This window comes from Alexandromys fortis, unplaced genomic scaffold, assembly GCF_014885135.2.
Source record: "Alexandromys fortis isolate MF-2015 unplaced genomic scaffold, M_Fortis_MF-2015_v1.1 scaffold_13, whole genome shotgun sequence".
NCBI lineage: Eukaryota > Metazoa > Chordata > Mammalia > Rodentia > Cricetidae > Alexandromys > Alexandromys fortis.
This window is the reverse complement of record NW_026067908.1, coordinates 15968657-15995377: the sequence shown is the minus strand read 5'-3', so window position 1 is coordinate 15995377 and position 26721 is coordinate 15968657. Positions and strand designations below refer to the sequence as shown.

The 26721-nt window shown below is 41.8% G+C and overlaps 1 protein-coding gene across 4 annotated transcripts in view; it reads left to right on the top strand.

Annotated features, from left to right (window-relative positions):
* Positions 1 to 26721, top strand: part of Fggy (FGGY carbohydrate kinase domain containing) — a 363677-nt gene that overhangs the window by 46037 nt on the left and 290919 nt on the right. For all 4 annotated transcript variants that reach the window (XM_050136146.1, XM_050136144.1, XM_050136143.1 and 1 more), the window contains exon 5: positions 12859 to 12947. In XM_050136146.1, coding sequence (XP_049992103.1) covers positions 12859 to 12947 — 89 coding nt within the window. The remainder of the gene's footprint in view (positions 1 to 12858; positions 12948 to 26721) is intronic.

Below are 26721 nucleotides of genomic sequence, written 5' to 3'. Positions count from 1 at the left end.
TAAATGATTTTCAATTTTTTAAAATTTCATTTTACATTCCAATCACAGTTTTCCCTCCCACCCTTACCCCTTGGGTAGAGGGGTGGGAATGTCTCCAAATTTTAGATCCACAGTTTGACTCCCATTTGGAGACTTACACTTGAGAGAAAGGCCTTCATTTTCCTTCTCCTCTTTAAATTCCTGCACAGAAACTCTTTTAGGAGCCCCAGGGCCATGTGAAGACCTCTTAGAAACCCCGCCTCTTCTCCTGTACACTCTTCCCAAATTTGTGTAAATAGAGCAAGTGAATAGCTCAGTTAGTCCCTTGTCCCTTCTCAGTCCCCAGGGCCCTGAAAGGATTCTGCATCTGTGACCCTAAAGCTTGACTCTGGGCATCGAGCTGCGGCTACTTTGCTGGTTGAATGGCAAGAGTGATCAGGGCTCCTATGGAATCTTCTGTGTCTTGCAGCCTGTAGGGGTAATAACTTGGGTGGAACCTGTGTAGGAAAGTCTGATCTTAGTGGGAAACACTGTCGAGCCCATAACTGCACCCCCCCCCAAAGGAACTACTTTACCATGGCTTCTAGGCTTGGTGGTCTCAGTTGTTGGTGATGTCTTCAGACTTAAAAGGGCATGTATACCAATGTCATTAAAGTACTTCCTGAGTCAGGACTCCACTGTCCTACCTGGTCTGTTTTTCATTATGGCATTTCTAAGGGGTCAAAACTGTATGATGGATGGGTTTTCCCTTAGTAATGATATGTTGAAGAGTATGGAAACTTACCCAAGTTAAAGCAAAGAAAGCAATTAGGAGATGCAGTCTCCCTTTTTACCAAATAACTGCCTATATATTTATAATGTTCATAATTTTACTAAAATAGCTATTTTTCTATTATTATTTTAAATTTTACTTAACCACTAAGTAGTGAAATATTTTCTCCATGGACTGGCACCATGCTTTTGGCGTTTGAGAACAACTGATGCGTATAACCTCTGAACTCCTTCCGCACTGGCATTTTGTGAGAGATGTGGGGAGTTAGGGACCATCAGAGAGATGCCTCTTGCAGCTGTCTTGGTCTGCAGCCATGTGGTCTGGCCTTGACTGGAGGGGTGGGGCGGGTCAGAGCCTTGCCCAGAGACCTAAGAGAGAGTGAACCACTGTGTAAGTATTTATTGAACATGTCCCCTGCTCTGGGAAACAGCAGCTGGGTGGTGGTTTTAGGAGGTGGGGCCCACAGTTCAGGGCAGGGTTTCCCTCCAGTCTTTGTTCCTATTCTCTGCAGGATTTAGGCAGCTCATGTACCTTTGGCTCTGATGTTCATATTTATGAAATGGTGTCCCTGGCAATACTGTGTATCAGAGGGACTAAAGCAAACTCTTGATTGCTTGTGATAGTGATAATAACAAAAGAGTTGGTTATTGGGTTATCTTTTTGGTATGCTTGTTTTTGGAGTCATTTAATCCAAGAGTGAAAGGGGATGGGATTTACATTGTTCAAAGGGCCAGACCTTGACAAAAATTATGCTTAATCTTTACAGACAGTTTTTAGGAAAGAATGCATACATGTAATTTTTAGTAGAGCTAATAATTTATAAGCCTCTTAACACTATATAACAAAGTTACCATAGTAATGTTATAATTTTGGTTAGGTTTAAATCAGAGGCATTCATTAGTTCCCATATGACCACTCTAGAAAGCTCTGTAAGCCATTTGGTCAGGAAAGCTGTCACTGAATATTTCCTTATTTTGATGGCATTAGTATATGGCAAAATGAAATTTTTATTTGCAAAATAAACCCTCATTATGAGAAAAGCTATTCTCCAAGCTAAAACAATTTAAAAAGAACTTTCTTTTTTAAATTAATATTAAAAGTATACTAGTCATCTTTCTGCTTATATAAAAATTTCTGAGATAGCCAGATATGATGGCTCACACCTTTAATCACAGCACTTGGGAGCAGAGGCAGAAGGATTTCTGTGAATTCAAGGTCAGCCTGGTCTACAAAAAGCAAATTCCTTTTTTTACTACATAAACCAGAGCTACACAGTGAGACCCTGTTTAATATATATATATATATGCATATATATATATAAATCCAATGTATAATATTAACATATATATTATATTTTGGCTCATGCTTTTGAAAGTTTCGACCCATGATCAAGTGGCCCTTGCTTTGGGGCCTGTGGCAAGGCAGCATATCATTTAAGGAATGTGATAGAGAAAACTATTCATTTCCTGGTAGTCAGAGGCTGAAAGAGAGGGGAGAGGTGGCTCAGTGCTTAAGTGTGTGTACTGTTCTTAATTCCGCTCCCAGCACGCATGTCAGTCAGCTCACAAATGCCTGGAATTCCAGCTCCACTGCAAGCCCAATGCTTCTAGCTTCTGCAGCCACCTGCATGCTGACGCACACCCCCATCATGTATGCATAGTTAAACTCTTTAAAAGTAATTTACTTATTTATTTAATCAAGGAAGATTAGCAGCCAGCCCCCAATGCCCCAGCTTTCTCCTTTGAGGATCCACCTCCCTGAAGTCTCAGCTTTCTAGCAGAATCACGCACGGCCTGGCCACCATTCCTTTGCCTTTAGTTTTATAGACTTTTGTGGGGCACTTACCTAAACCGCAGCAAAAGTAATCAAGGCCGTCTATAGAGTGGGATCCCAAACAAGTCACTGATCAAGGAAATGTAGATTTTGACCTCTTTGACCTCTCTGTTTTTCAGACCTGGAAACAAGATGAAGAAAAGTCCACTAGAAACTTATAGTAGGATGTTACCAAAATAACACTCGTACATTTGAACACGAACCCCTCCTCAATTCCTATTTGAATGGGTGAGATAGGCTAAGAGGACCCCATGTGCTAAAGCCACTGAGTGGGAGAGCTGGGGTTCTGTTTCACATTGTGTTCAAGTTGTGCAGTTTCTAGTTCACAGGGCTCAGAAACAGGGGAGATGTCCTGGGGATGAACTGGAGTTGGGTCATGAGTACTAGGGGTAGTGGAGTTTGTGAATGGTCATAGTGGCATTTGATGAACTGAGATCTGTCAAGCAGGTGAATAGCACCAAGTTCAGCGAGGTCCTTGGAAGGCTGTTTATATGGCTTGAATTTGGAACATCACAGGATAGATTCCATTTGCCGAGTAGCCACAGTCAGAGAAAAGCCAGCAGATGTTTGCCACTCACTTCCAGTTCCCTCACTACAAGGACATCAGCCTGAAATCCAAGGAGGCTCTATGCTCTCTCATGGCTGCAGCATCCTTTCTGAGCAGAGGAGACATTCTCTCCTTATTCCATACAGTTCGAGAGTAGGCTAGGCAGCGCTGCTAAGCAGAAGAGCAGGCAGTTAGCCCTTCGGGTCCACGGCGATAGGAGTCAGTATGAGGTATCACCCTTTCCACCTCTGAGGGGCGTTTGACTCAGAGACGGTGACATCAGACATGACTTCATCCATCCAAAGGAAAGACCGTGTGCAGACTGAGAGCAAGGCAGCCTTTGTCCTTCTCTCCCCATGGTTTGTCTCATCGGGGACATTGTTGTGTTCCCATACATTTTTCCCTCTTTTTTTTTTTCCTTTAACATTCTCTCATTGCTTTGCACTTACTTTTGCTGCATTGTGTTTACATCTCATGCTTAACCTGTTCCTCCTCCTTACCCATGCCTCCCTGTGGCTTTTTGTCCCTTTGCTTTTGTCTTTATTTTGTCTCCTTCCTGCTTAATCTCCTTTGCTCATTTTCTCCCCATAGATCTTCTGTTTTACCTCCATTTTCCCTTTTTCTCTGCTCTCTGTCCTCTCTCCTTGTCAGGAATGTATGTGGGAACTGGTCCTCCTTCCTCTTGACTGTTCGCTTCCAGGATCTCCACCAGGTGCTTGCTGTCCCGATTGTCCTAAAGCTGCACGCACCTTTCCTCATCCTTTCCTTAGGGAGGCAGGGCAGTTCCCATCCCTTCTGACTTCTCACTGACCTTAGGAGAAGCCCCTCTGACTGATCCTCTCTCTGTTCCTTCTCCTCATTTCTGGGTTCAGTTAGTGAGTCCTTCTTACTGCTGCCCGTGTCCCTGACTCGCTGGGTCCTCCCCTCTATCTCCCATGCCTCACGTTTGCCTTCCCTTCATATTGAGATCCAACATTACTTTGTATGTGGTCCCTTTCCTTCTCATGATCGTATCTTTCCTTTATGGTCACACAGATTCTGTGCTTTATAAACGAAATATTTTAGAACTTCAGCAATCATCTGGTGCATTTCATACGCAGAATCTTTCTTATTCCTAGGCAGCTTGAGATTTTGTGATCAGGGGCTGGAGAGATGGCGGCTCATTGGCTGAGAGCATTGACGTCGCTTCCTGAGGACCCAGGTTCTATTTCCAGCACCTTCATGGCAACTCACAATCATGTTTAGGTATAGCCCTAGAGGATCTTCCATTTCCTGGGCTCTGGAGTTACTTCACGTGTATGGTGCCCAGATACACAAAATACATAAAAATAAAGGAAAATTTTAAATGATTAAAAAATTGCAATAATCTCCACGCTTCCTCTTTAGCTGTACCTCCCAGTTCTGGCATAGTCTCCGGAACAAGACAGCAAGAGTGCACACCTAGCTCTAATGCTGCCTCAAAGGGTCCTGACTTTGACAACCTATGTAATTACTCTTTATTTCAATTTCATGTCCTGTGGTATTACTGAATATCTTATAGGGATGCGGCGGGACCACATAAGCAAGTATAAACAGCCTAGAGCAACACTTAGTATACAGGGAGCGCTTCGGAAATGATGAATTATTTTGAATGCTAATTCTACCACATTTTCCCATCTTTGGAGTCTGGCTATCCTTAATCAACCTTGATTAAGCTATTAATAGTTCTGCTGCTTCTCTCAGTCACCTGATACATATGGGTCTCATGTTCTTCATTCGCAGCAATGTTTAAGTCATGATACTGTCATCTGGGCTTATGATGAGGCTATACATGTTTTTTGTGTTCATCCTGGCACACACTAAGTAAATATCCATCTTCTTCATGACCCTTGCTGCTCTCACATTATGTGAGGAGCCCCAGTCACCCTTGCTAAACTCTTAGCTCTTTTTTTTAGAGAGAGACTATAATTTATTAATCGGTATCTTTAGAGTTACTATCATGTATTTTCCCCTAAAAGACATACTGGCAATGAAACAGATTCCTACAGCTCTGGCTGATACCCAGCCATGTGCCAGGAATTCTGGGGCCAGATGTAAGCTAGGATTGTCATACCTTAGCCACAGAGCCTTTGTAGCGTTTGCTACTTTCTTCAAGGACCCTTGAAAAAACAGGCAAGATGTATTCCTAGAAGAGATATTTTCCATGTGGTCTGATAACTGTGGATCCATCATAGGGACAGTGTTATGACATTCTCATCTACTGCTTTTGCTTGACCAATGAAGTAACTTCTCAGTTGTGGCCTTTGCGTATGCCTAGCGGGAAATGATGGTCAAACACTCTAATTCTTGCATAAATGAATAAGTAAGGCTGGATATGCCCAAGGAAGCCCTCACAGAATGCTTAAGAATGCCCACTCTTTAAGGTTTGGGGATGAAAAAAATTCAGGTGGAAAGATCTTTGGGAAAGAAGGGTATCTGTTTGAGCTAGATAAGAAGAGTTGATACCTGTTTATCCTCAGAGGTCCTAAGGCCCTCCAATCTAAGGCAGCTCTTTTCCCGCTGCAGTCCCCCCCCCCATCACTTGGTGCTTGGCAGCCATGTAAGTGGTGCTGCACTGACCCAGAAACCCATGCCAGGAAGTGAATGAATCCATTTTCCAATTAAAATGAAACTTCTCCAAAAGACCTACTCACCCGGAGAAGAGAATTTATCTTCCTGGCAGTCAGGCTTGGCTAGAATATATTTCTGCTCCTGAAAGAGACTGAGAAAAGCCATTAGCTTGAATGGAATAAAAAGGAAACGAGGACAGTCCTTATTCATTCATGCGCCCATTCATCCCTCATTTTCATTCCCATAAACTGTTATTTAGTTAGGATATCTCTGCCCATCCATTCACTTATTCTTTCATTCAGCTAGCATTACTCATCATCCGTGCATCATATACAGGTCTAGATCCCAGGCATAGATTGCAAGGAAACCATAGTTCTGTCTTCAAGGAGATTCAGTGTAACGAGAAGGAAAGACGCTGAGCAACTGATGGGAAGAGTAGGGATAGGGACATTGACCAGGTACTATAGGTGTGGTGGTTGGCTTTATTTCCAACTTGACACAAACAAGAATCACCGTCAGCATTTTACTTGAGGATTGTCTGGGTTACATTGACCTATTTACATGTCTGTGTATATGTGTGTGAGGGGTTGTCTTGATTGCTAACTGTGTTGGGAGCCCCACCCTGAGTATGGGTGGTACTATTTCATGGGCTGGGCCCTGGACTGGAAGAGTGAAGAGAGCTAGCTGAGCGGAAGCAGAAAGGAAGGATGGGCTTGTACTCTTTGCTCTTATTGTGGATGTGATGAAAAGCTTGTGTTCCAGCCTTGACTTCCCCAAAATGATAGACCGTAGCCTGGGATCATAAGCCAAAAAAGCCCTTTCCCCCTGTGTTACTTTTTGTCAGGATATTTGATCATAGCAGCAGAAACGAAACTAGAGCAATAGGTACATGCTCTCTTGAACCATCCAGCTCAGCTTAAGTGCAGTTTCATGGAGTGTGGAAGACCAGAGTTGAGTTCTCAGTGATGACTGCATCTGAGTACATCTGTATATACACATGCACGTGCACACATGGTTGGTCTTGTTTTTCCCAAAAACTCTATCTTACACCTAGATACAAAAATGGAAACCTGCTCATGAATTAACTGATATTTGGACAGAAAGGATAAGGGGACACGAGGATTCACAGAGAAGTAGAAACTGAAAAAGACCTCTTTGGGCAACAGATATGAAATCAAGGAGGAGGAAGCTCTTCTGGGGAAGATAACAGTTTTTCTGTATTGGAATGTTGGGAGGTGAGTGGGGCATCCAGGAGGACACATCTGAGGAGAGTTTGTGTTGGAATCGACTCAGTTGGTTTTTCTTTGAAGTTTTCTGGAGTCAAGGAATTAATTGAGATTTCCCAGTGAGTGTGGAAGTAGTGAGTTAAGTGGCTGTCATGTACACCATTTGCAGCATCCAGATTTAAGATTCCCTAAAGAGAAGGGTTCATAAAAGTGACAAGGAAGCAGTGAGGGGAAGAACAGGAGGATCCAGCATGACATATGGAGTTGATCTTTGATTTCCTGTGTGTCCACACCTCCTCCATCGCTGTCTACTCCATGAAATATGGAGTTGATCTTTGATTTCCTGTGTGTCCACATCTTCTCCATCGCTGTCTACTCCATGAAATACGAAGTTGATCTTTGATTTCCTATGTGTCCACACCTCCATCGCTGTCTACTCCATGAAATGTGGTGTTGATCTTTGATTTCCTACGTGTCCACACCTCCTCCATTGCTGTCTACTCCATGAACTATGGAGTCACTCTCTCATTTCCTGTGTGTCCACACCTTCTCTATTGTTGTCTATTCCAAGACATTATGTTTTCAAAGCCTCTTCACATTTGGGCTCGCTTGCTCCTCCATAGGAAGTGCACTGAGCCGTAGTTCTGTCATCTAGGTGATAGGCTTCTCTCCTGTTCAGGCATTTCTCCATTAAAGAAATGAAAAACTTTTGGGGAAGCTGAGGCTGAATAAGCAATGGATGGATGTTAAAGATGCAGAGTCTGGTATTTCACTCACCTGCCATGTTGTAGTCCTTTTAAGGCATTGATTTAATAATCCGTGCAGTGAAGATTACTTTTCTTGCTTCCCTGCCTTCTAGGATTGTACATATTGTATAACTTCACTCATATAAAAAGCTTTGAAGACTATAAAGGTGGATCACAGCACTGGGAGACTCTTGTTGACTTATACAATGTACACACTATCCCTAAGGTAGGTGATAGTAGTATGAGATTTGAAGAAATAGTTTTAGAGAGATTATTTTTGCTAAGGAGTGCAGCTGGGAGTTGTAAGGACAGCAGATAAACTCAGGGTTTCCAGATGCCATATTGCTTACATTCTGATCTGCAATTTTATTTCCAATATACATGGTGGTGTCACATTCATGGGCCAAGTAAGCATCAATGAATCTGTCGGTTGCCACGCCGATGGTAATGCTCTTAGGTTGGGAAGTTAACTGTAGTGTGGAGTACTAGTTTACCCTTCTGTACGACACCTCTGGGATAGATGAGGAAGAAGAGGATGCCTATAAATAGAGTACGTGAAAATCTATTGTACAGTGGAATTATTTCATTTTACAAATGTATGACAGGACAAATCCTCTTCTGGCTGGATAAGCTCAGGTCTTTGTTGCTTGGATGTTTTCTTCAATAGTAGCATAGATACAGTCTATTTCATCTTTAGGCTCTAAATAAAGTCTCCTTCCCGTGGAGAATGTGCTAGCCAGCCCAGGCCCAAAGCCTCTTCTCTCTTCTAAACCCTGTCTATAATTAGTCATTAGAGACAGATATATGACCACACAAAATGCTGTGATAAAGTTATGAGGCTGACTCACTAGGCTTTGGTATCAGACTCATTACATTATTGTCATACATCATATTTTTAATTACCTTCCCTTTGCTCATATCTTTGTCCAACTCCAGTGTCTAGTGTTAAGTTCGTCACATCTCCGGAAGCTTTTTTCCTGTTTCCCCCCATGAGTTAGACTTGTCCTTTGCCCTCGAGAAGAAGTTTGTCATTTTTAGGATGGATTTGGGCATGTGAGAGTATAATCAGTATAAGCGGTTACAGTGAGGGAAGAGAGACTCTCAGCAGAGGTCCTTCTGAGTTGGGTTCACACCTAGGATAGAAGACTGAGAAGGAGAACAAGTGGGGCTGTCAGTCCATGTAGAGGCAACAGCCCAAACAGAGGCATGGAACCAGAAGAACAGAATGTATTGAGGAATTGGGAAAAAAAAAAAGTATAGAAAGGCTGCAAGGGTGGAGTGAAGGTTACCTGAGAAACCTGGACGATGATTCTAGAGGGGAATCCTAGGAATCATGATGGGTAACCTGGTACTAGACAGAGGCCCAGAAGCCAGGCCCAGGACTCAGAGTGACTGCAGGCCAGGAGATGTCGTCGGATATTTTCAACAAAAGAAGGAATTGTTGGAGCTTAGCTTTTAGAAAGATGCTTCTGGTGCCACAAATCCCAATTTCTTTGCCTTCCTGCCTTGAAGCATTGTTGCTGGTTGTTCCCTGGCTGTGCATGGGAGTCTGCAGCATACAATAGTCTCTTTCATCCCAGGAGGATCCTGGGTGGACTTCTGACTGCCTCATGTTTTCGGCATTGTTTCTTTTGAGAATGACATTGAGAATTGGGCTTCCTGAAATACCTCACCTCTCTGGGTTGCCAGGCCGTGTTCGAATTTCAAAACTTGAATATAGTCGTCAGGATTCAATTTTGTTTTGTCATGGATAGTTCTAGAAATATATGAACAGTGTGTAACTTGGAGTGTACAAGCAGGATCACTTATTGTATGTGAAGTTAGGGTGTTCTGGTTCCTGTCTTTCATTTACTATACACCATAGATAACCCAGATAGAATCTCTTTGCAATTAATAATAAACTAAACCCAATTTCCTCATGTAGCCCCTGCATTCCGGTGCCCTTCCTATTATTGTTCCCCATAATCTTCCTCAGCAACTAGAAGGGGGACAGAAACCTAGAGATACCACAGTGGCATCAGGATGACTCTCCCTCCTCTGCTCAAGGATCTCCTGATTCCTGGTCTTGAATCTTGGGTATAACTTTTCCAGTCCCGCCCTCTGCTGAGACCCAAAAGCTCTGTTTATGTGAGCTCTGAGGAGTAGCCTCTGCCCAAGCAATGCTGTGGTTTTATGAAGTGATAAATAAGAACAGGCGAGTTGTTGCCCTTGATTGCTTTCAAGCCGATGGATTGCTTAATTCAAGAGGCTGTTACTGGAAGGCAGGGCCCTGCGTGCCAGCTCACACACCCCAGATCACTGCTGAGGCTCTGTTTCTTGAAAAGACTCGTTTTTCTTAGTTCCTTGGTATGTGGAGGAGAGCTCCAGAGGCTCCTACTTGGAAGAGTGTTAAGATATTTCATGATGAGACACAACTCAAGTTGGCCTGTGTGAAGAGCTTGCACTTTCTAACCTTTGGACTGCTCACGTGTGGAGGTTTGCTTAGGTCCACAGAAGTTAAGCAAGTCATCCACGATTGAAATGAGAATCTCTGAGGTTCTTTCAGAGTAGTTTAGAGTTGTTGTTTCCCCCTCTTGTAAGCTTCATCAAGGTGTTTCCAAAGGCCTCAAATCCCACAGCTCTGCTAGGAGCCAAGATGGCTGCTGCTACACAGTGCAAGAAATGAGCACTCACCTTAGAGCAGACGCCTTGGGTGACTTAGGGACAATCTCTTGGAGTTGAACCCTCAGTCCTGACATTCTTAGATGTGAGTATTATATATTGCCGTCTTCTTTTTGAATCGCCCAAAGAATTAAGGGAGACAGAGTATGGGGTCAGCGTCGTACATTGTGTAGGGAACAGGATGGTCACTGTGCCCTAATGTATGTTCAGTGAACACAAGAAGATAATTAATTCATTAAGTTTTTGGCTGGGACTTCAATGACGGGGAGGATGAAGGACAAAGAAATGTCCATGTAAAACTAGATAAAAATCTATATGGGCTAGTATGGCGGTTGATGGTAAAACCCTTGTAAAGCCCAAAGCTCAATGGGAGAATTTTATGGGAACTTCTAAGCCAGCCAGTTTCTCAAATAACTGTCAGGCTTCCAGACACACCGCTGTCATGCAGATCCTTGCCTCTTCCCTTTGTTGACCAATCCACAGATTTTGCATTTGTACAGAAATTAGGGACTATTTGTTCATTTCTCTTCCATGCCCATGTGTATTCTTTTTAAGTTTTCTTTTATATTTTTAGATTATGATATAATTGCATAATCTCTCCCTTCTATTTTCCTTCCTTCAAACCCTCCCGTATACCTTTGCTTTCTTTCAAATTTATGGCTTATTTTTTTATTAAATATTTTTACACATATCTACTATGTATGTATATATATATATGTATATATATATATTCCTAAATATATCAATACAACCTGCTTGGTCTGTATGATGTTACTTGTATAGATGCCTGATGCTTTCCAGTGTGTTGGTTTTGATTATTTATTCTATTCAGAGGACGACTCGGGTCTCTGGGTTTGATCCCCAACGCTGGTCCACCTCAGGAGGATACAACTCCTGGGTTCCTCACTCCTACCCCAGGACATTACCAAAAGCCTTGCCGCTCTCTCAGAGATGTTCTACTTAGCTATCTTGGTCCCTGGCAGCTATTGGTGTGACTCAGGGCAGAAGACTGGAATCATGCAGGGTTGTTAGTAACCCTACATAAAGCCTAACAGAAGCAGTTGTTTTCTCAGCTCAGGGTGATTGTTTGGCTTTGACTAGAAGAAGTAGTTGGTGGGTAGTGGTTTGGCAGTTGAAGCATGATGACGGGCCTTGCATTGTTGGAACTACGGAAGGAGGCTGCCTTCTCTCTGACCACCAACTGCTGCAACCACAAAGTGCATGAAAATGTTTTTGAGAATATCCAAAAGGCGTACTGATAGTTTGACTCACATAATTCCAAAGACCACTGCTTTCTGGTTGTGACTTGTCAAGTGCACAGGGTTATGCAAGTTCATAGCTGTGTTAGGCATATTTTGGAAAGGATAAGTTTTGCTTTATTTGATGTTAAGATGTATGGATAGGTAATGAGAAATTTGCACCCATTTCTTCCTAAGAGAGGCTTTCACATACATGGTAACAGAACGGCTGTGATGCTGAGACTTTCACGTCTGACCCTTTGATGCTTTTAGTGAAATAGAACCCTGTAATTGAGACAGTGCTTCGACATGGATTTCCAGCAAGCAGGGGGGAAAAAAACCAAGACTTTGAGGAGAAAAATATGTAAAAGCAAGAAATATGTCTGAAAACTGATGTAATAATTTCTAGCACTTTGGTACTGCTCGGAGAAGGCAAGTCACACAGGTGGAAAGCCCACCATAATCTAACCGGCATTGTCACATAGAGTGACTGGAGGGAAAAACTAAGCCGCCCAGTAGTTCTGTGCATTTTGATTGTACCATGCAGGCCCAACACAGTCTGTTTGTTTGAAGCAGGCATCATTCTTTTTAGATTCCCCCAAATACCCTGAGCTTCTGATAAATTCCCTTTCTCAGTGTCTTGTAACAATGACTAGTTAAAAGCAAGAAGACATAGCAAGCTGAGTGGCAGGTAGTTGGAAAGATTTGGTAGAGGAAAGAAAAGCCCAGCAGAAAACAAAATCTGGCTATTTGACAATATGGAATGAAATACATATATAAAACTGTTGCTGCACTTGCTTGATTTGCCTGCACAGTGGCTTAGGTTGCCACTTCCTTGAGCAGCCTTTGGTACCAGTTGGTATGTGGGGAATTTCCATGGCAAGGCACACTTCGACTCCTTGAGTCCTCGGCGTAGCTTCTCCCTGGGGCAGAGCTGTTTGCCTTCTTACTGTGTGGTGCACATCCTCTCGCCTTTGCCAGGAGGCTGGGTTGTATATCCACAGTGTGGCTTCTCCCTGTCCAGGTTGCAGAAGGGGAACGAAAGGAAAATTAGGATCATCTTTGAAAGGGTCAATAATTGCCATGTTTTCCTTCCTGTATAAATACTACTTTTATACCACACTCCCCCAAGCCCGTGAACAGATGTTTTCATGAACATTGTTGGCTCTGTTTTTGTTTTGAAAAATCTGAAACATTTTTGAAAGAGGAGAGGAGTTGAAAAAAAAAAAACCTCGTAATTGATTCTAATATATATTTAATTTGGCAGAACTTGAGAGAGACTTGCTGGGACAAGGCGGGACATTTCTTTGATCTCCCAGACTTCTTATCATGGAAGGCAACAGGTGTCACAGCACGGTATGTTAATTACAAGTTGGATTTTATTTGTGTTCTTCCAGTCCCCGGGTGTCTCTCTCTATATTGCTTTCTTAACTCCCTTTGACTGGCCATACTGTTTTTACATCTGCACGTGATTGTGCATACTTGAAACATCTTGAACCTATCTTCTGCCTCCACTACATATGCTCAAGCCCAATTGTTCCCTATCCTGCTGGAAATATGAGTATCTGAGATGGATGCCATTCATTAAGTGTGGGACACACTAGAAGGAGATGCTAAAGCTCAGAGGTCACTACAGCTCTTTCTGAAGTTGCCTTCTAAGTGGTACATTAAAGGGGTAAAAAACATGTACTTCAGAAATTAGGGTAGGAAATACCCACAAGGGGGTGGATGCTGACTAGGTGCATGAACTATGAACTCACATCACTTTTTATGGAGATGTACTAGAATTATCCGAACTACAGCAGCACCTATATAATGTCAGCGATTGCTTTTGAGTAACTTACAAGTGTTAAAAGTAAACCGTGTGCCACCTGAGAGTCCTTTTACAAAATACCTGTTGAGTACGAAGTTGTGGCTGGTGTGTGTGGATAAGAAGACAGAGCCAGGTGTGAAACCTCAGTATGGCAAAGCAATGGTCATTTTGATCTCATCTTCAATGTGTAAGTGCACTTTTTTGTTGGACTTTATTTGGGGACCTCCAGTCCCCCAAAAGAGATCGAATATTAATTATGAAATCCTGACCTTAGCTTAGGCTTGTTCCCAACTAGCTCTTAGAACTTAGAACCAGTTTATTAATCTACATTCTGCCATGTGGGCTTTTTACCTCTCCTCCATTCTGGAAATCTGACTTACTCCAAATCTTACTGGAGTCTCTCACTCCTAGATTCAGCCCTCTGAGCTCTTTTCTCTGTACAGAAGCTACGCCTAACTTTTCCTGCCTATCTGTTGACTATTCAGCTTTTTATTAAGCCAATCACAACAATACATCTTTACACGGTGTACAAATATCCCACACCATCAAAGGGATGTGTGAAAATGATGGGTCTTTTGACTTGACAAGGAGTCAGGGACTGGACTGCAACCTCTGAAGACAAGAAGCAGTTGGCGTCGACAGATAAAGCTGTATAAGTTGGCTTGGTAGTTTCAAAATAATTGGTTGTCTAGTTTCTTCTTTCTGGCAGAGTCTTTACGTTAAGTCCCAATGGTCTTCCCATGCTCCTTCTACAGTAAATAAGTTGTCTCTCCAGGCCTAGTGTGCGTGACTCATCTGTCAATCCTCTTGTAGTTAGTAGGAGTTAGATACTGTGGATAGGTATGCAGCGTGTACTATTAAATACCAAAGCGTTTGCAAACAAAAGTCCTTACTGTCTGTCCCATCCCCAGAACAAGGGAGATGAGGTCTGGAATGGAATGTGTCAATGCCGAAAGAACTCTGGGCAACAGAACAGGAACTTGGCACCCAACAAGTCAAGGAGAGGCTCAGATTTGGTGTTCATTTGGCTCGTTCTTGTGCTTGTTTTGGGTGACTTTGATGAAGTGGGCGCCAAAAAAGCTAGAGGGTGTTTTTCTTTTCTGTTATTGCAGGCTAACAAGGGATTGAGTTTCACCTGGTGTAAAGGTTACACGCTTGTTTTTGGCAATAACAGTGTAAGAAGGTCCTGCTTCCTTCTTCCTCCTTCTCTACTCTGAAAAAAAATGGAATTTTGTTGTTTTCTTCCAAAATGCACTGAGAAAAATCAATACTGGGCCTATGATTGCTTTGTCATTCATGTCTTCCCTTTTTACTGTGTTAATGAAAAGAGTTACTGCTACTTTAATAATAACAACAATAATAATAATATATAATAATATTAATAACAAATGGTTATCCTTCACCAAGGGCCTTTCTTTTACCCACAGTAAGCATTGACAAATGGAACTCCATTGGTACTCAGCAGCCATCTGTTTGAGCAGGTGGTGTTAGTACTATTTTGCAATTTAAGAATTGAAATTGAATATGTTAGTAATTTGCCATATTCTAGCCATTGAGTGGGTAACTGTTCAGATCATGAGAAATGGTTAGTCAGAAATGTGAATAATAAAATGTTCATAATCAGACAAAAATATATTCATATACATTCACATATTTCTATGTATATATCTTCTAAAGAGATTTAAGGTGAATTTTAGTAAATTAAATAAAAATATGGCTATATATATATAGATGTATATATATACACACACATAGCCACCAGTCACTGGATCAATACACAGCACAAAAGAAAATGAACAACAAAGCAAAGAAAAACCACAAAAGTCATTAAAATATTAAAAAATCAAAATAAAGTAAAATATTAATACAGTGACTGTGTCAATGCCAAAAGTTTGTAGAAGCTTTTTTTTTTTTTTGATAAGGTTGTGTTTGTAAGCTTCCTGGTGACCAGAATGAAAAGGGAGCGTGGGCAGCCTGACCGAAGTGATGGATACCGGTAGCTGTCTAGAGAACTGACTTTGTCTAACCTAGTAGAGCTGAGAAAGCTGATATTATTATATCGTGTTATATTGTATCATATTATATTATGATATTCCATAAATTATTCATAAGTATGTTCTATTAATTCAATCATAATTTCAGATAAGCATTTGAAAATAGTTTTAGGTTTACAGGAACATTGTGAATATGCACAGAGTTCTCAGATGCCAGATGTCAAACTTCCTGTAGCTAATATATTAGTATATGGCGTGTTTGTTATAATTAAGGAATTGATATCGACATATCATTAACTATGTTTTTTGATCCGATTTCTCCATATAGTGGTGTGTGACACTGTTCTTGGGAGATAAGAGCTAATGATTACTCCTCCAGATAGGGAGCCAACTAAAACCACCCAAATCCAACTGATGCCAGTGAGTTTGCTGCTAGTTCCGTACAGGAATGTCAGTGATGGGTTACTTACAGGACCTTGTGTCACTCAAAGACAGCTGTGTCACAAAACCCCTCCCTCCCATGGATGTCAGCTCACCAAATCTGCACAATGTGCCGACAACTTGACAGGTTGGAGTGTCTCTTCCAGGCAGCTCGGTTGGTTTCTGCCTTTTCCCATCAGCTTTGCTGGCTGAGTGTTAGGTGTTTAGTGTGTCTGAGAATGTCTCTCAGCAGTCCTTACCCACTTTTACACACTTGGAGAGGGAGAATCCTAAAAAACCTAGTCAGTTTCAGGGGCTTCCTGAGGCCTTTGAGCTTGCTTTTTGAGGTTAAGGAGCTTCTTTGCAGGATAGATTGTTTCACACCCTGCCCCTACCCTTTGGGACACCCTGCATCATGAGCTTCCTTCCAAGGTAGAAGATTTTATATAGGTGGAATTTGCTACATGACACCTTCATTTTTTAACCCAAATGGCCATTCTTGGTTCCACAATATGGCATTGTTTGGGCACTTTTTTGGGCTTCCTTTGGCTGTCCTATTTTATCAGAACATTCTTGTTTTGGTAATCTTGCTTTCCTTGAAGCATGTAGGTCCTGAATATTGTGGGGTTCCCCCCTTTAGAATGTATTTGATGTTTTTCTCTAGATGAACATGGATTCTGTTCTGGGGAGATAACATAACATTCTCATCACTGTTGATTCTGTTTGTCACTGTGTTGGCGCTTGCCTCACCGCTCTGTGTTGCATTGTACTCCTTGGGATGGCTTCACAGTGTACAGCACACCTACAGAATAAGGGTTTTTTTTTTTAACTCCTGGAAGACAGAAACACTGCATATATCATGGCAAAATATTTTCTATTGGAGAACTGACTTTTCAGTTCACTTATTTTTATTCACTTGAACCAAAAGAAATGGATGAGGAGGCTTCTCAGGTACAGGACAGAATGTATGTTTCATTCAGAGGCTTTGTGCTACATTTTCTGGGACATTTATATACCCTAAGGGAAAACAGGGCTGAGTTTTTCTAAAGTCTTGAATTTATTTCCCCTTGTATTTATATATTTTATTTTCTTCTCACTTCTACAATAATATACAATTCTATGTAGGTTCTCACTGGGTAGTCTTTTTTTTTTATTTTAAGGAAATGAAATTATGGCCTTTAGAAACTGAATGTGGTGATTCATGCCTATAATCCAAGTCCATGGGAGACTGAGCCAGGAGGATTGCTGTGAGTTCAAGGCCAGTCTGGGCTACACAGTGAGCTCCTGCCAGCCTGCTAAAGGATGGCAATCAACCTCAAACAATAAGAATAATGATAACAAAACCCTGCAATCCCCTTTAAAATATCAGCCATTTTCCTAATTTGGTTACGTCTCTGTGTCTCTGTGCATTGGTTAATAAGGGGTAATATTGTGTTGTTCATTTTCCCATGATTCCTTGCTTAATTTGTCAGGAGATAGTTGTGGTTGGTCTATTGATCTGTCATCATTTTATAAAGTAATTTTCAGCAGCTCCAAGTAGCAGTATTATTTATGATTTCATTCCAGTTTTTACTTAATAAAATCTTATTTTTGCTATCAGTATTATTTGAAAATAATACCCATGTAATATTCTAATCAGTTAGTATACCTATATCTATCTTGTCAATTTTGGGGGCATAATATACGGTTGTAATAATTTGAATCTTGAAATGTCTCTAAGGCCCCCCGTACTGAAGCCTTGATCTATGGGTCTAGGTGCTGAGGGGGAAGGGTTGAACCTGTAGATGGTGGAGCCCCAATAAAAACAGGTAGGTGTCCCTTTAACAGGGATATTGTGTTTTTTCTCTCTCTCTCTCTCTCTCTCTCTCTCTCTCTCTCTCTCTCTCTCTCTCTCTCTCTCTCTCTGTTTGCTTATAGCCATGAGATGAGCAGATTCCCCAACTATGAGCTTCTACCTTTATGTGTACCCATGTCACAGGCCTACAGCTCATGGGGATAGGCAGTTACAGACTGTAACTTCGGAAACCATGAACCCAAATAAGCCCGTTCCTTCCACAAATAAATGACCTCATCTATTTTGTCATAGCAAGAAAAAGCTGATCATCACAGGAATCTTCTTTAAATTCACATTTTCTTATTAAATCCAACCCCCTCCTGTGTCATTTGTTTCTTAAGTACTCATTGTTTAACCCCCTTGCAGGAATCTTGCTGTTAAAGGTTTTGAGTGCTACTTACTTTTTGTTGACATTAGGGTTCTGACTCATAGCACCATCATACAAAGTACGCAGGCGAGGGATGAAAAGCTACCACATTGGTTATCTTAGAAGATACCCGCTTACCTCTAATGTATAGAATTCTGATTTACTGAGTAGATAATGGAGCTCAGCAGCTCATGGTGAACACCATGTGCATGTTCATACAGATGTGTGTATGTACGTATGTATGTATGCACATGTGACTGCTGGGCAGGGTCGAAGACTACACACACCAACTGCAGTTTACACGTGGGACCACGTAATCTAGTAGTCGTCTGGATACAGACCTGCTCACATGTCCCCATCCTACAGCACTGGAAGCCATTTGGCCACACTGGGCCTTAGGAGATAGCATTATTAGCTCACCTTGTCTTTAACACAGTGACTCAGAATGTGGCCTGATGTGATCTCTGGTCTCTCTGTGATCAGGTGGTTTTTCTTATCCTCATGGAGAAAGGTAAGAAGATAGGGTGTGAGGTCATCTGTGTGCTGGTGCTACTCAGAGGGTGCACAGCTTGGGGGAAAATGTTTTCTACTCAGGGTGAGGGAGGATCTCTTCCACACCGAGATCTGCCTCTGGTAGTGTGTTGCAGTCTATAATCTTTCAGTACTTGTCCTCCTGGCTTCTTTTGCATAGCTGAGATAAGACAACTAAAATAAAGTTACCTTTATTGAGATATAATTAGCATACAATGCAGTTTGTCCATTGAAAGTATATAGTTCAATGGTTTGGGTATATTTAATTATGCTTTCTATGGTATATAATTTACCAAGTATATACTATAGTGGTACTGATTATATTCATAGTGTTGTATAAATGTCACCACTGTTTCCAGAACTTGTTTATTATGCTAGACCGACCTGTCATTATTATCTCCTACTGCAGCTTTTACCAGCCCCCATTCACCTTCAGTCTATCTTGTCTGTTTATATTTGTCTATTCTAGATAGTCTGTGTACATTATTGACCCTTTTATGTATGTATTATTTTGCTCACTGGCGTTCTCAAGGTTTATGCTCATTGTTGTATGTGCTCAAATCCCCTTCTCTTTTATGACTCGACAGTGATGCTCAATTTCACACACACTGCATCTGCTCGTCCCTTCATCTGTTGATGAGCATTCTGGGGAATACTGCTTGGTTTCTACCCAATGGCCTAAGAATCACGATGCAGTAGATTTTGGCAACTTAGTTTGTTTTCCGTTGCTATAACCTGGGACTAGATGATCTGTAAATAAAAGACAATGTCTTTTAGCTCACAGCTCGAGTCATCTGCTCAGCTTCTGGTTGGGGCCTCACACGGTGTCAACAAACGAGCCCAAGTGAGAAAGACTGGAAGCTGACCCACTGCATAAGGTCCTGTTCTCTTGGTCTCTAAATCAGTCCCTACTCTCAGCAGACCTAAGCTGTTATCAAAAAAGACATCAATTTGTTCATAAGAGTACTGCTTCTATGACCTGCCTTCTGACTAGGTCCTCCCTCTTAAAGATCTGTTATCTCCCAGTACTGTAAGAATAGAAACCAAGCTTCCAGCCCATGAACCTTTGGGACCAACAATGTCCAAAATTTACCAGATAGTTCATAAGAATCTGTTCAAGTACCCGCTTTTAGTTTTTCGGAGTATTGTCTTGGAGTTAAATCTGGTGCATGCAGAAATTCTGTGTGTAGCTTTCTTAGGAGCTGCCTTTCTTTTTGCAGTTAAGAAGGGTTCCGGTTTCCTCACGTTCTTGGCAGCACTTATTTTCTTTCCTTTCTTAAAAAAATAGAAAGGCCATTATGATCAGTGTAAAGTGGTCCCTTGTTGTGATTTAATAGTCTTTTTAAATCTGAGTGCTCTCTGGCTCAAAGTGAAATTGACTGAATTTTGCTCATCGTCGTAGGTAGGATGTTTTGGCTAGACCTTAAAGGGAGAAGCCGTTATTCACGATCTGTTCCGTGCTGATGCATTTTGATTTGCATTGTTTTATGGTTGTATTGAAGGATGATTTCTCAGAACAGTGCTAGATAAAATAGCCCTTCTCAGTTCTAGGAAGAATGATTCAGTCTTCTCTGATCAGCTTATTCTTGAATATAGTTAATAATGCTGAGAAATGTCCTCTAAATTTGAAATCTCATTTCCCCTTATTTTTGGAAGATAAGGAATATGTTTTCGCTCTGTTCAGAAGACGTATAACCTTTATGTCTTCACTCAAGAGTAACAGAAACAATTAAAAAATAAAAATAATGAACCCGTGCCCTAAAAGTTGATTCTGTCCTATAAATAAATCTAGACAATTTCTGGACTATTGTAAGAGTCCCATGAAGTCATTATGGATATTAATTCTTTTACCATTTTTATTTCCCTGTCTTTTCAATTCTAAATTCACGCTTGAGATCACTTTGTAGTCTAGGGTACTTCTGTAGTGTCCGTGGTAAAAGCATGGCAGGGGCACATATGGTGTGCCACACAGCTGAGCTAGCCTTATATAAATGATCTTCCAGGGAGACCTGTGCAGCGCTGGTATTTATATATCATCAGCCAACACTTAGTTTTATGGTCAAAGCTAGCCAGAGAGAGGCAGTAAAATATAGGATGTTAGCCTGGTACCTTTCTACCCAAATAAACTTGGGAATTTTCTTACCTCTAGAGAAGAAAAAGAAAAGACAGGTGCTATTGGACAGGTTAAAAATTACATAACTATCATTTCTCAGTAAATTGCATTGACCAATGTCCTCATAACTATCATTTCTCAGTAAGCTGCATTGACCAATGTCCTAGATATCAATTTATAGTATTTTTAACATGATTATTGAGAACAGTGTGCATGGTGCGTATGGAGAAGATGATAAAGTCTGAAGCAGCCTTAGCTCAGTCCCTGTCATTCTCTCATCCACTCATCCACTTACTTTTGGTCCATACTAACAGTACCAATGCGATACTAACTAAGCAGTTGGAGGCTGGACATTTTTTGAACTCGTAAAATCCATATAAATAATGGAGCTAGGGGCTTCAGAGATGGCTCAGTGGGTAGAAACATGTTTTTCTTGCAGAGATTCTCAGTTGAGTTTCCAGTACCCATGTTTCGTGGCTCACACCTACCTATGACTTCAGCTTCCGAGGACCCAATACCTTCCTCCGGCCTCCATGGTCCTGCACTCATGTGACGTACCTCCACACAGACACATAGTGAAAATTATTTTCAAATCTTTTGGAAACATGAAGTGGAGCCAAATGGTCTTTAGCTCAAGCTGTTCACTGATATTATTTGCCTTAGGGACATATTTAATCCCCGTTAACCCACTTCCTTTTACTGAAGGACAAAGCATCAGTCTGTTTTACATAGAAAATACGATGCCATGGGTAAGATCTCTGGTAGATCTATCTCACATCATGGTACATGGCAAGGGACATTTGCCACATACCATTTGTCCTTACTTTAGGTCGAATTTGTTTATTTATTTTAGTATTGTATTAAATTCAAACTCAACTAAGTAACTCATATGTCAGAGAAAAGTCTGAGCCTTTCAGAAACAAATAAACTTGTTTGATGCTCCTGCTACGCCTTCCGGTTTGGTGGATCTACCTTGTCTTCTTTAGTGAGGCGCTGAATGAAAATAATCCAATACATCAGAGCCTTTGTAAGCGTGAAGATGTTAATAGCTATGGGGATTCCTTTCGCAAGACAGCTCAGAGGCTTAAAGTCCACCAGGAATAAGAAAACGGACTGCACTGGGCCAGACAGGGACAGGAGAGGCAGTGAAGTTTAAATGTCACACCTTCTCATCCATGCATAAGAAAGTCCAGGTTCTTGAGAACTTCCGTTCTATTGCTGTGCTATGTGGATACGGGCACCTCTCTGTCCATGTGGTAGATGAAGGCAGGAAGGTCAAGGTAGCTTCTTTCAATGTTTAGACATAGAACACATCTATATGGAAAAGGTTACATAAACGTCCTCATATTCGCTTTGGGGTTCAGTTGCTATGTGTGAGTGCAGTGGCAGTGAGGTGCACCCATGTTGAGACCCACTAGTCTGACAGTGTTTGGCTTCTATAAGGTTCTTCCCCAGGTTCTCTGCTGTGTACATCTAGATGGAAATTTTGTGTGGTGGAAAGATGGTAGCCAGCATGGCAGTAATTTCCAACTGAATCGCCATATGGCTTTTTCTCTACTTAACCTTTTATCTTCTCAGGCCTTGAATCATCTTTAGAATTTATTTCCATTTGCTCTTTTAATTTAGCAAAGTGGAGCAATCTCAGAATTTGGTTTCTCATTTACAAATAAGTATGATGGTATATTCTCTGTTGGCAGTGCTGGAACTGAGAACATGATACTGCCATCAAAAGCATTTACCCTGAGGGTGAGACCAGTAGATGGTCGGTAAGATATTTGTACTGTAATTCACTTTGGGGTACCTTTTCTTGAAACCAAATCTCAGAATGGATATCTTTGTTGACACTTTCCCTTGGGATAGCTAGTTAAGTCTTTTCCAAAAATTAGACCATTGGGATCCTCACTTATGTGGACATTTTAAATCTTCCTTTTCTTCCTCTTTTGTTTAGTTTCTTCTTAAAAATTAATATATCTTTTGTGGTTGTTGCCGTGTTCATTTTTCTTTTCTCTCAGGGGCCTTTGAAGAAAAATTTTAAATGTCATTAAGAAACTGCTGTCTGGGAACCCTTTGTTCTAAAGTCATTTAGAAGATTGCTTTTAGTTTTCTTAATGCAAAAAAAAAAAAAAAAAACAACCTATATTGTTAAAATGTGCCAAACACTGCATTCATTAATGAAAACTCGCAGCAGCTTTGTTTACTGCCCAGGTCTTGTTCCTTTCAGAATCTGAGCCCTCTCCCCAGGCTTCCTAAACAGTCTTCAGCTCCCCCAGCCTCCCAGTTTCCTTGGAGTTTTCAACCTTCCTGGGTCTTCTCTAGCAAGGTAGCCTGTCATTTAAAAACCAGCGTTCCAGATGCCACATTCACCTGTGTCTCCTACCCTTTGCCTTGTCCCCAGCCGCATCCTTGCTTCATATTCTGTCTAAATGGAGCTGGAGACAGTTTCAAAGAGGTGCTTGGACCTTTAATTAGCCTTGGCAAACGTCTGCTTGGGGTTTCACTCTGCAGGCTCTCTGGAAGTCAGGTTGGGTAGAGTAGGCGGGGGAAGGGGGCTCTGAACTAGACGTGTTCCTGGCAGCGGGCCCTGGCGGCTGAGAGCTCAGAGCCAACCATGATGTCATTTCTGAATTTAAGGGGTCTCGCTAATCCAAGGCAGTGTCTCTTAATTGGACAAAGGAAAAGCTGCCTGATAAGCAAGTCTCACCAGGAGCTCTTTGAGTCTAGATTGTGCTGAGGAAACGCGGCCCTGAGGAAGGATAGGTCTCTTCTCTGCTGTTTACAACTTCTCCTTTCTCCCTTGTCCTTCCTTTCTCACTTATTTGGCCAATTTAGCCCCACAGTCTGGCCTCTGCAGTGACTTGATGTGAAATTTGAGAAACATATGTAGTTTTCTATTTCAGGAAAATGATCTCAGGGATTGAATGTGGGCTTTTTTTTTTTTTTTTCTTTCCTCCTTTTGGCTGTTAAGCTCTGATCTTGCCCAGTGTGGTTTTTTTGATGATGGGAAAGAGGCTTCGAAGTGCTTTTTATCAGAATTTCATGCAATAAAACTTTCGGATTGGTTTCTTTACTTTGGCCCTCATCCCCTCCCAGGCCCACAACACAGTGTCATCTGTTCTGCTGAAGTGGGAAGAAACACACATTGTTCCCATTACAATGGCTTCATTGCTACTTGCACACACATGGAGAAAAACGGCCACTGTGTCTATCCATCACAAAAGCTATTTTAACTGTAGCTCAGTGGAGGACTAGGGGGTCTGTGTACTGTTTGACAGAAAGGAAAAGAGATTCTTTGGGGGAGAGTCTGCCTTTGTTTTGCTTTGGGGAAGAGATGGACTCCTGGCATTTCCCTAGAACCATCCATCCCCTGTGAGTTGTTCCCCTCTCCTCTGGGTGTCTGCAGTAGAATAAGGCGTGGCCCAGGCCTCTGAAGAGCAGGTCAGCTGGTGGCGAGGAAAAGGCTGCAGGAGTAGGGTTCTGCCCATTAATGCGACTTGCTTCTCAAAGACAGCGGTGTATGTGCTTTTCTGTCTGGGTATCCAGGGAATGCCTGCTGTATTAACAGGCAACAATGGACTGTAATGGAAGTTACCACAGGACTTCTAGGGCATGCTAGGAGTGGAGAGAGAGAGAGAGAGAGAGAGAGAGAGAGAGAGAGAGAGAGAGAGAGAGAAAGAGAGAAAGCCTATGGAGGAGGATTTATCCTGTTGGAAGCGAGCTACATTCTGGGATATTGAACATTTGTCCTAGGTGTTCCTGATAGTGTGCTGTGGAATGTGTTCTGGATCACAGAGCTCTAAAGAGCAGAGAGACTGGGCCCTTACTGTCTAGGAATGCTTCTTACTGTGATCTTTCTTGCAGGGAAGAAAGGGTAAAATTTCTAGTTCCTTTTACACTGTACTCAAGTCTACTTCCTTTGATGTCTTGTAGTGAATTGCCTCCAAGCCTAACATTTTTTGTTTGTGGAAACCAATTGGAAAAGTTTAAGGGATTGTCCGGCCATGGCAGAGGTGACATTCAGTGAAACAAATGCAGGACTTAAATATCACATGGTACAGTCAGTTGTTGGGAAGGCTTGGCAAGCATCCAGGCTGGAGTCAGAGCACTTTTGTGCAGGCGTTTCTGATCTGACCAAAGGCACCTGTATCCTCAAAGCTCGGGTGGTTTTGTTTAGTTTTGTTTTTTTTTTTCATTATAAATAAATATTCATTCTTATCTTTGGTTTTCTGTTTATAATCCAGTATTTCCTTTCCTAAAGAGGGTCCACATAGAAGTTTCTAGTCCTAAAAATCTCGAATTTGCCTTTGGGAAGCAGCGTGAAAGCATCCTTCATGGAAGGAAGGAAGCGGGCTCAAGGATGAGCAGAGTTTGGATGCTGGAGTGAAAATCCACCAGAGGACCTCACGTTAAACCATCTTTGCACTTTCTTCCCTTATTTGTTCATCATGGTTTGGCTTGCAGGTTGGAAGAGGTCTTGTGTAGAAAGCTTTGGGTCCAACAGGATGAAGATGGACTACAAGTTCCCTTCATGACAATTATTGCCAAGTAAGGCTCAGGTAGCTGGAGTTTGATATGAGGTTGGACATAAAAACATTAACCTTTAACACAGGTCACTGCAAAGGCATCATGAGTTCCATATTTAAACCTATTTGAGAGATAGTGAGGTGGTTCGGCATGTAAAGGTGTTTGCTGTGAAGACTGTTGACTGAGTTTGATCTTGTGAACCTATGTGATGGATGGACAGAACCAATACCTTCCTGCAGGTTGTCCTCTGACTTCCATGTATGTGCCATAGTGATGGTGACTCTCCCTAACAAACAAACAAGTGTAATAAAAATTATAACAAGCACCTGAATTAATTAGTTTATAAAGAGAAAAGGTTGCTTTTGGCTCACGTGAACAGTTGGCCCTGTCCGTTTGGAGTGGAGCCATTCACATCCCAGCTGGTAAGTGAAGGAGAGAAGTGAGCTTAGGACTTCCAGTCAGGAGCCATCGTAAGAGTTCCCACTGCTTACTCGTGCTAAGTTAGGAACCAAACCTTTAAACCCTTGAGGAAACATTTAAATTCCAGACCATATCACCATCTTTGAGCACTATGAATATAGCTTCAAATACACTTTTAAGTTTTTTTAAGATTGATTTTTTTCATAGTACCCAAACTGAGCTGCTTTTCTCTTCCCACATTCAATATAAACATTTCAGTCATATCAGATATCCCCCAGGCTTGGGCAAGCCAGCCTTTGTATGTCTGTCATCTGTTGATCATCCTTTAAGATCCCCCTAAAAATCTGATTGTTTGTGAAACCATTCAAGCTGCACTGTTGTGGTTTAGAGACCTGTCTTATATTTTGGATCTTGAATAACTCCCTTCCCCTGCCAGACTCATGTGTTAAAGGCTTGGTCCCACAGGAAGCACTTTTGAGAGATGGTCAACCTTTAAAGGGTTGACCTAGTGTGAGGTCTTCAGGTCATGGGGCTGTGTGCTCAAAAGCAATAGTGAGTGAGATCCTCACAAGACTGTTTTCTTACAAGCAAGAAGCTCGCTGGGCCAGGCATGCCTACCATGATGGCCTGCCTTATAGCAGGCCCAAAGCAGTGGAGCAAGCTGATCAGACTGACATATAAATCTTTTCTCTGTGTATTTAGAGTGGCCCATGCTTTTCTTCTATGACAGAGAGCTGGTTGACTCTCCCTCTCCAGGGTTCCAGTCTTTCTCACACTGTACTGTGATTAGTTCCCTACACATTTCTTCTCAAAGCTCAGAAACTCACTGGATGATCTGTAAACCTTTTTTCTGTTTTTTCAGTGTGCATGACACCTGTTAGAGGACCTGGACAAGCAGGTCTGAGATGGAGGACAGGGGGAATCAGAAATGGTAAAGAAAATAGGAAAATTTGGGTCAGGAGGCCTTGCCTAAGCTAAATCTTATGTGAAACACCTCCTCCTCTTTCTCCTCCTCTTTCTCCTCCTCTTTCTCCTCCTCTTTCTCCTCCTCTTTCTCCTCCTCTTTCTCCTCCTCTTTCTCCTCCTCTTTCTCCTCCTCCTCCTCCTCCTCCTCCTC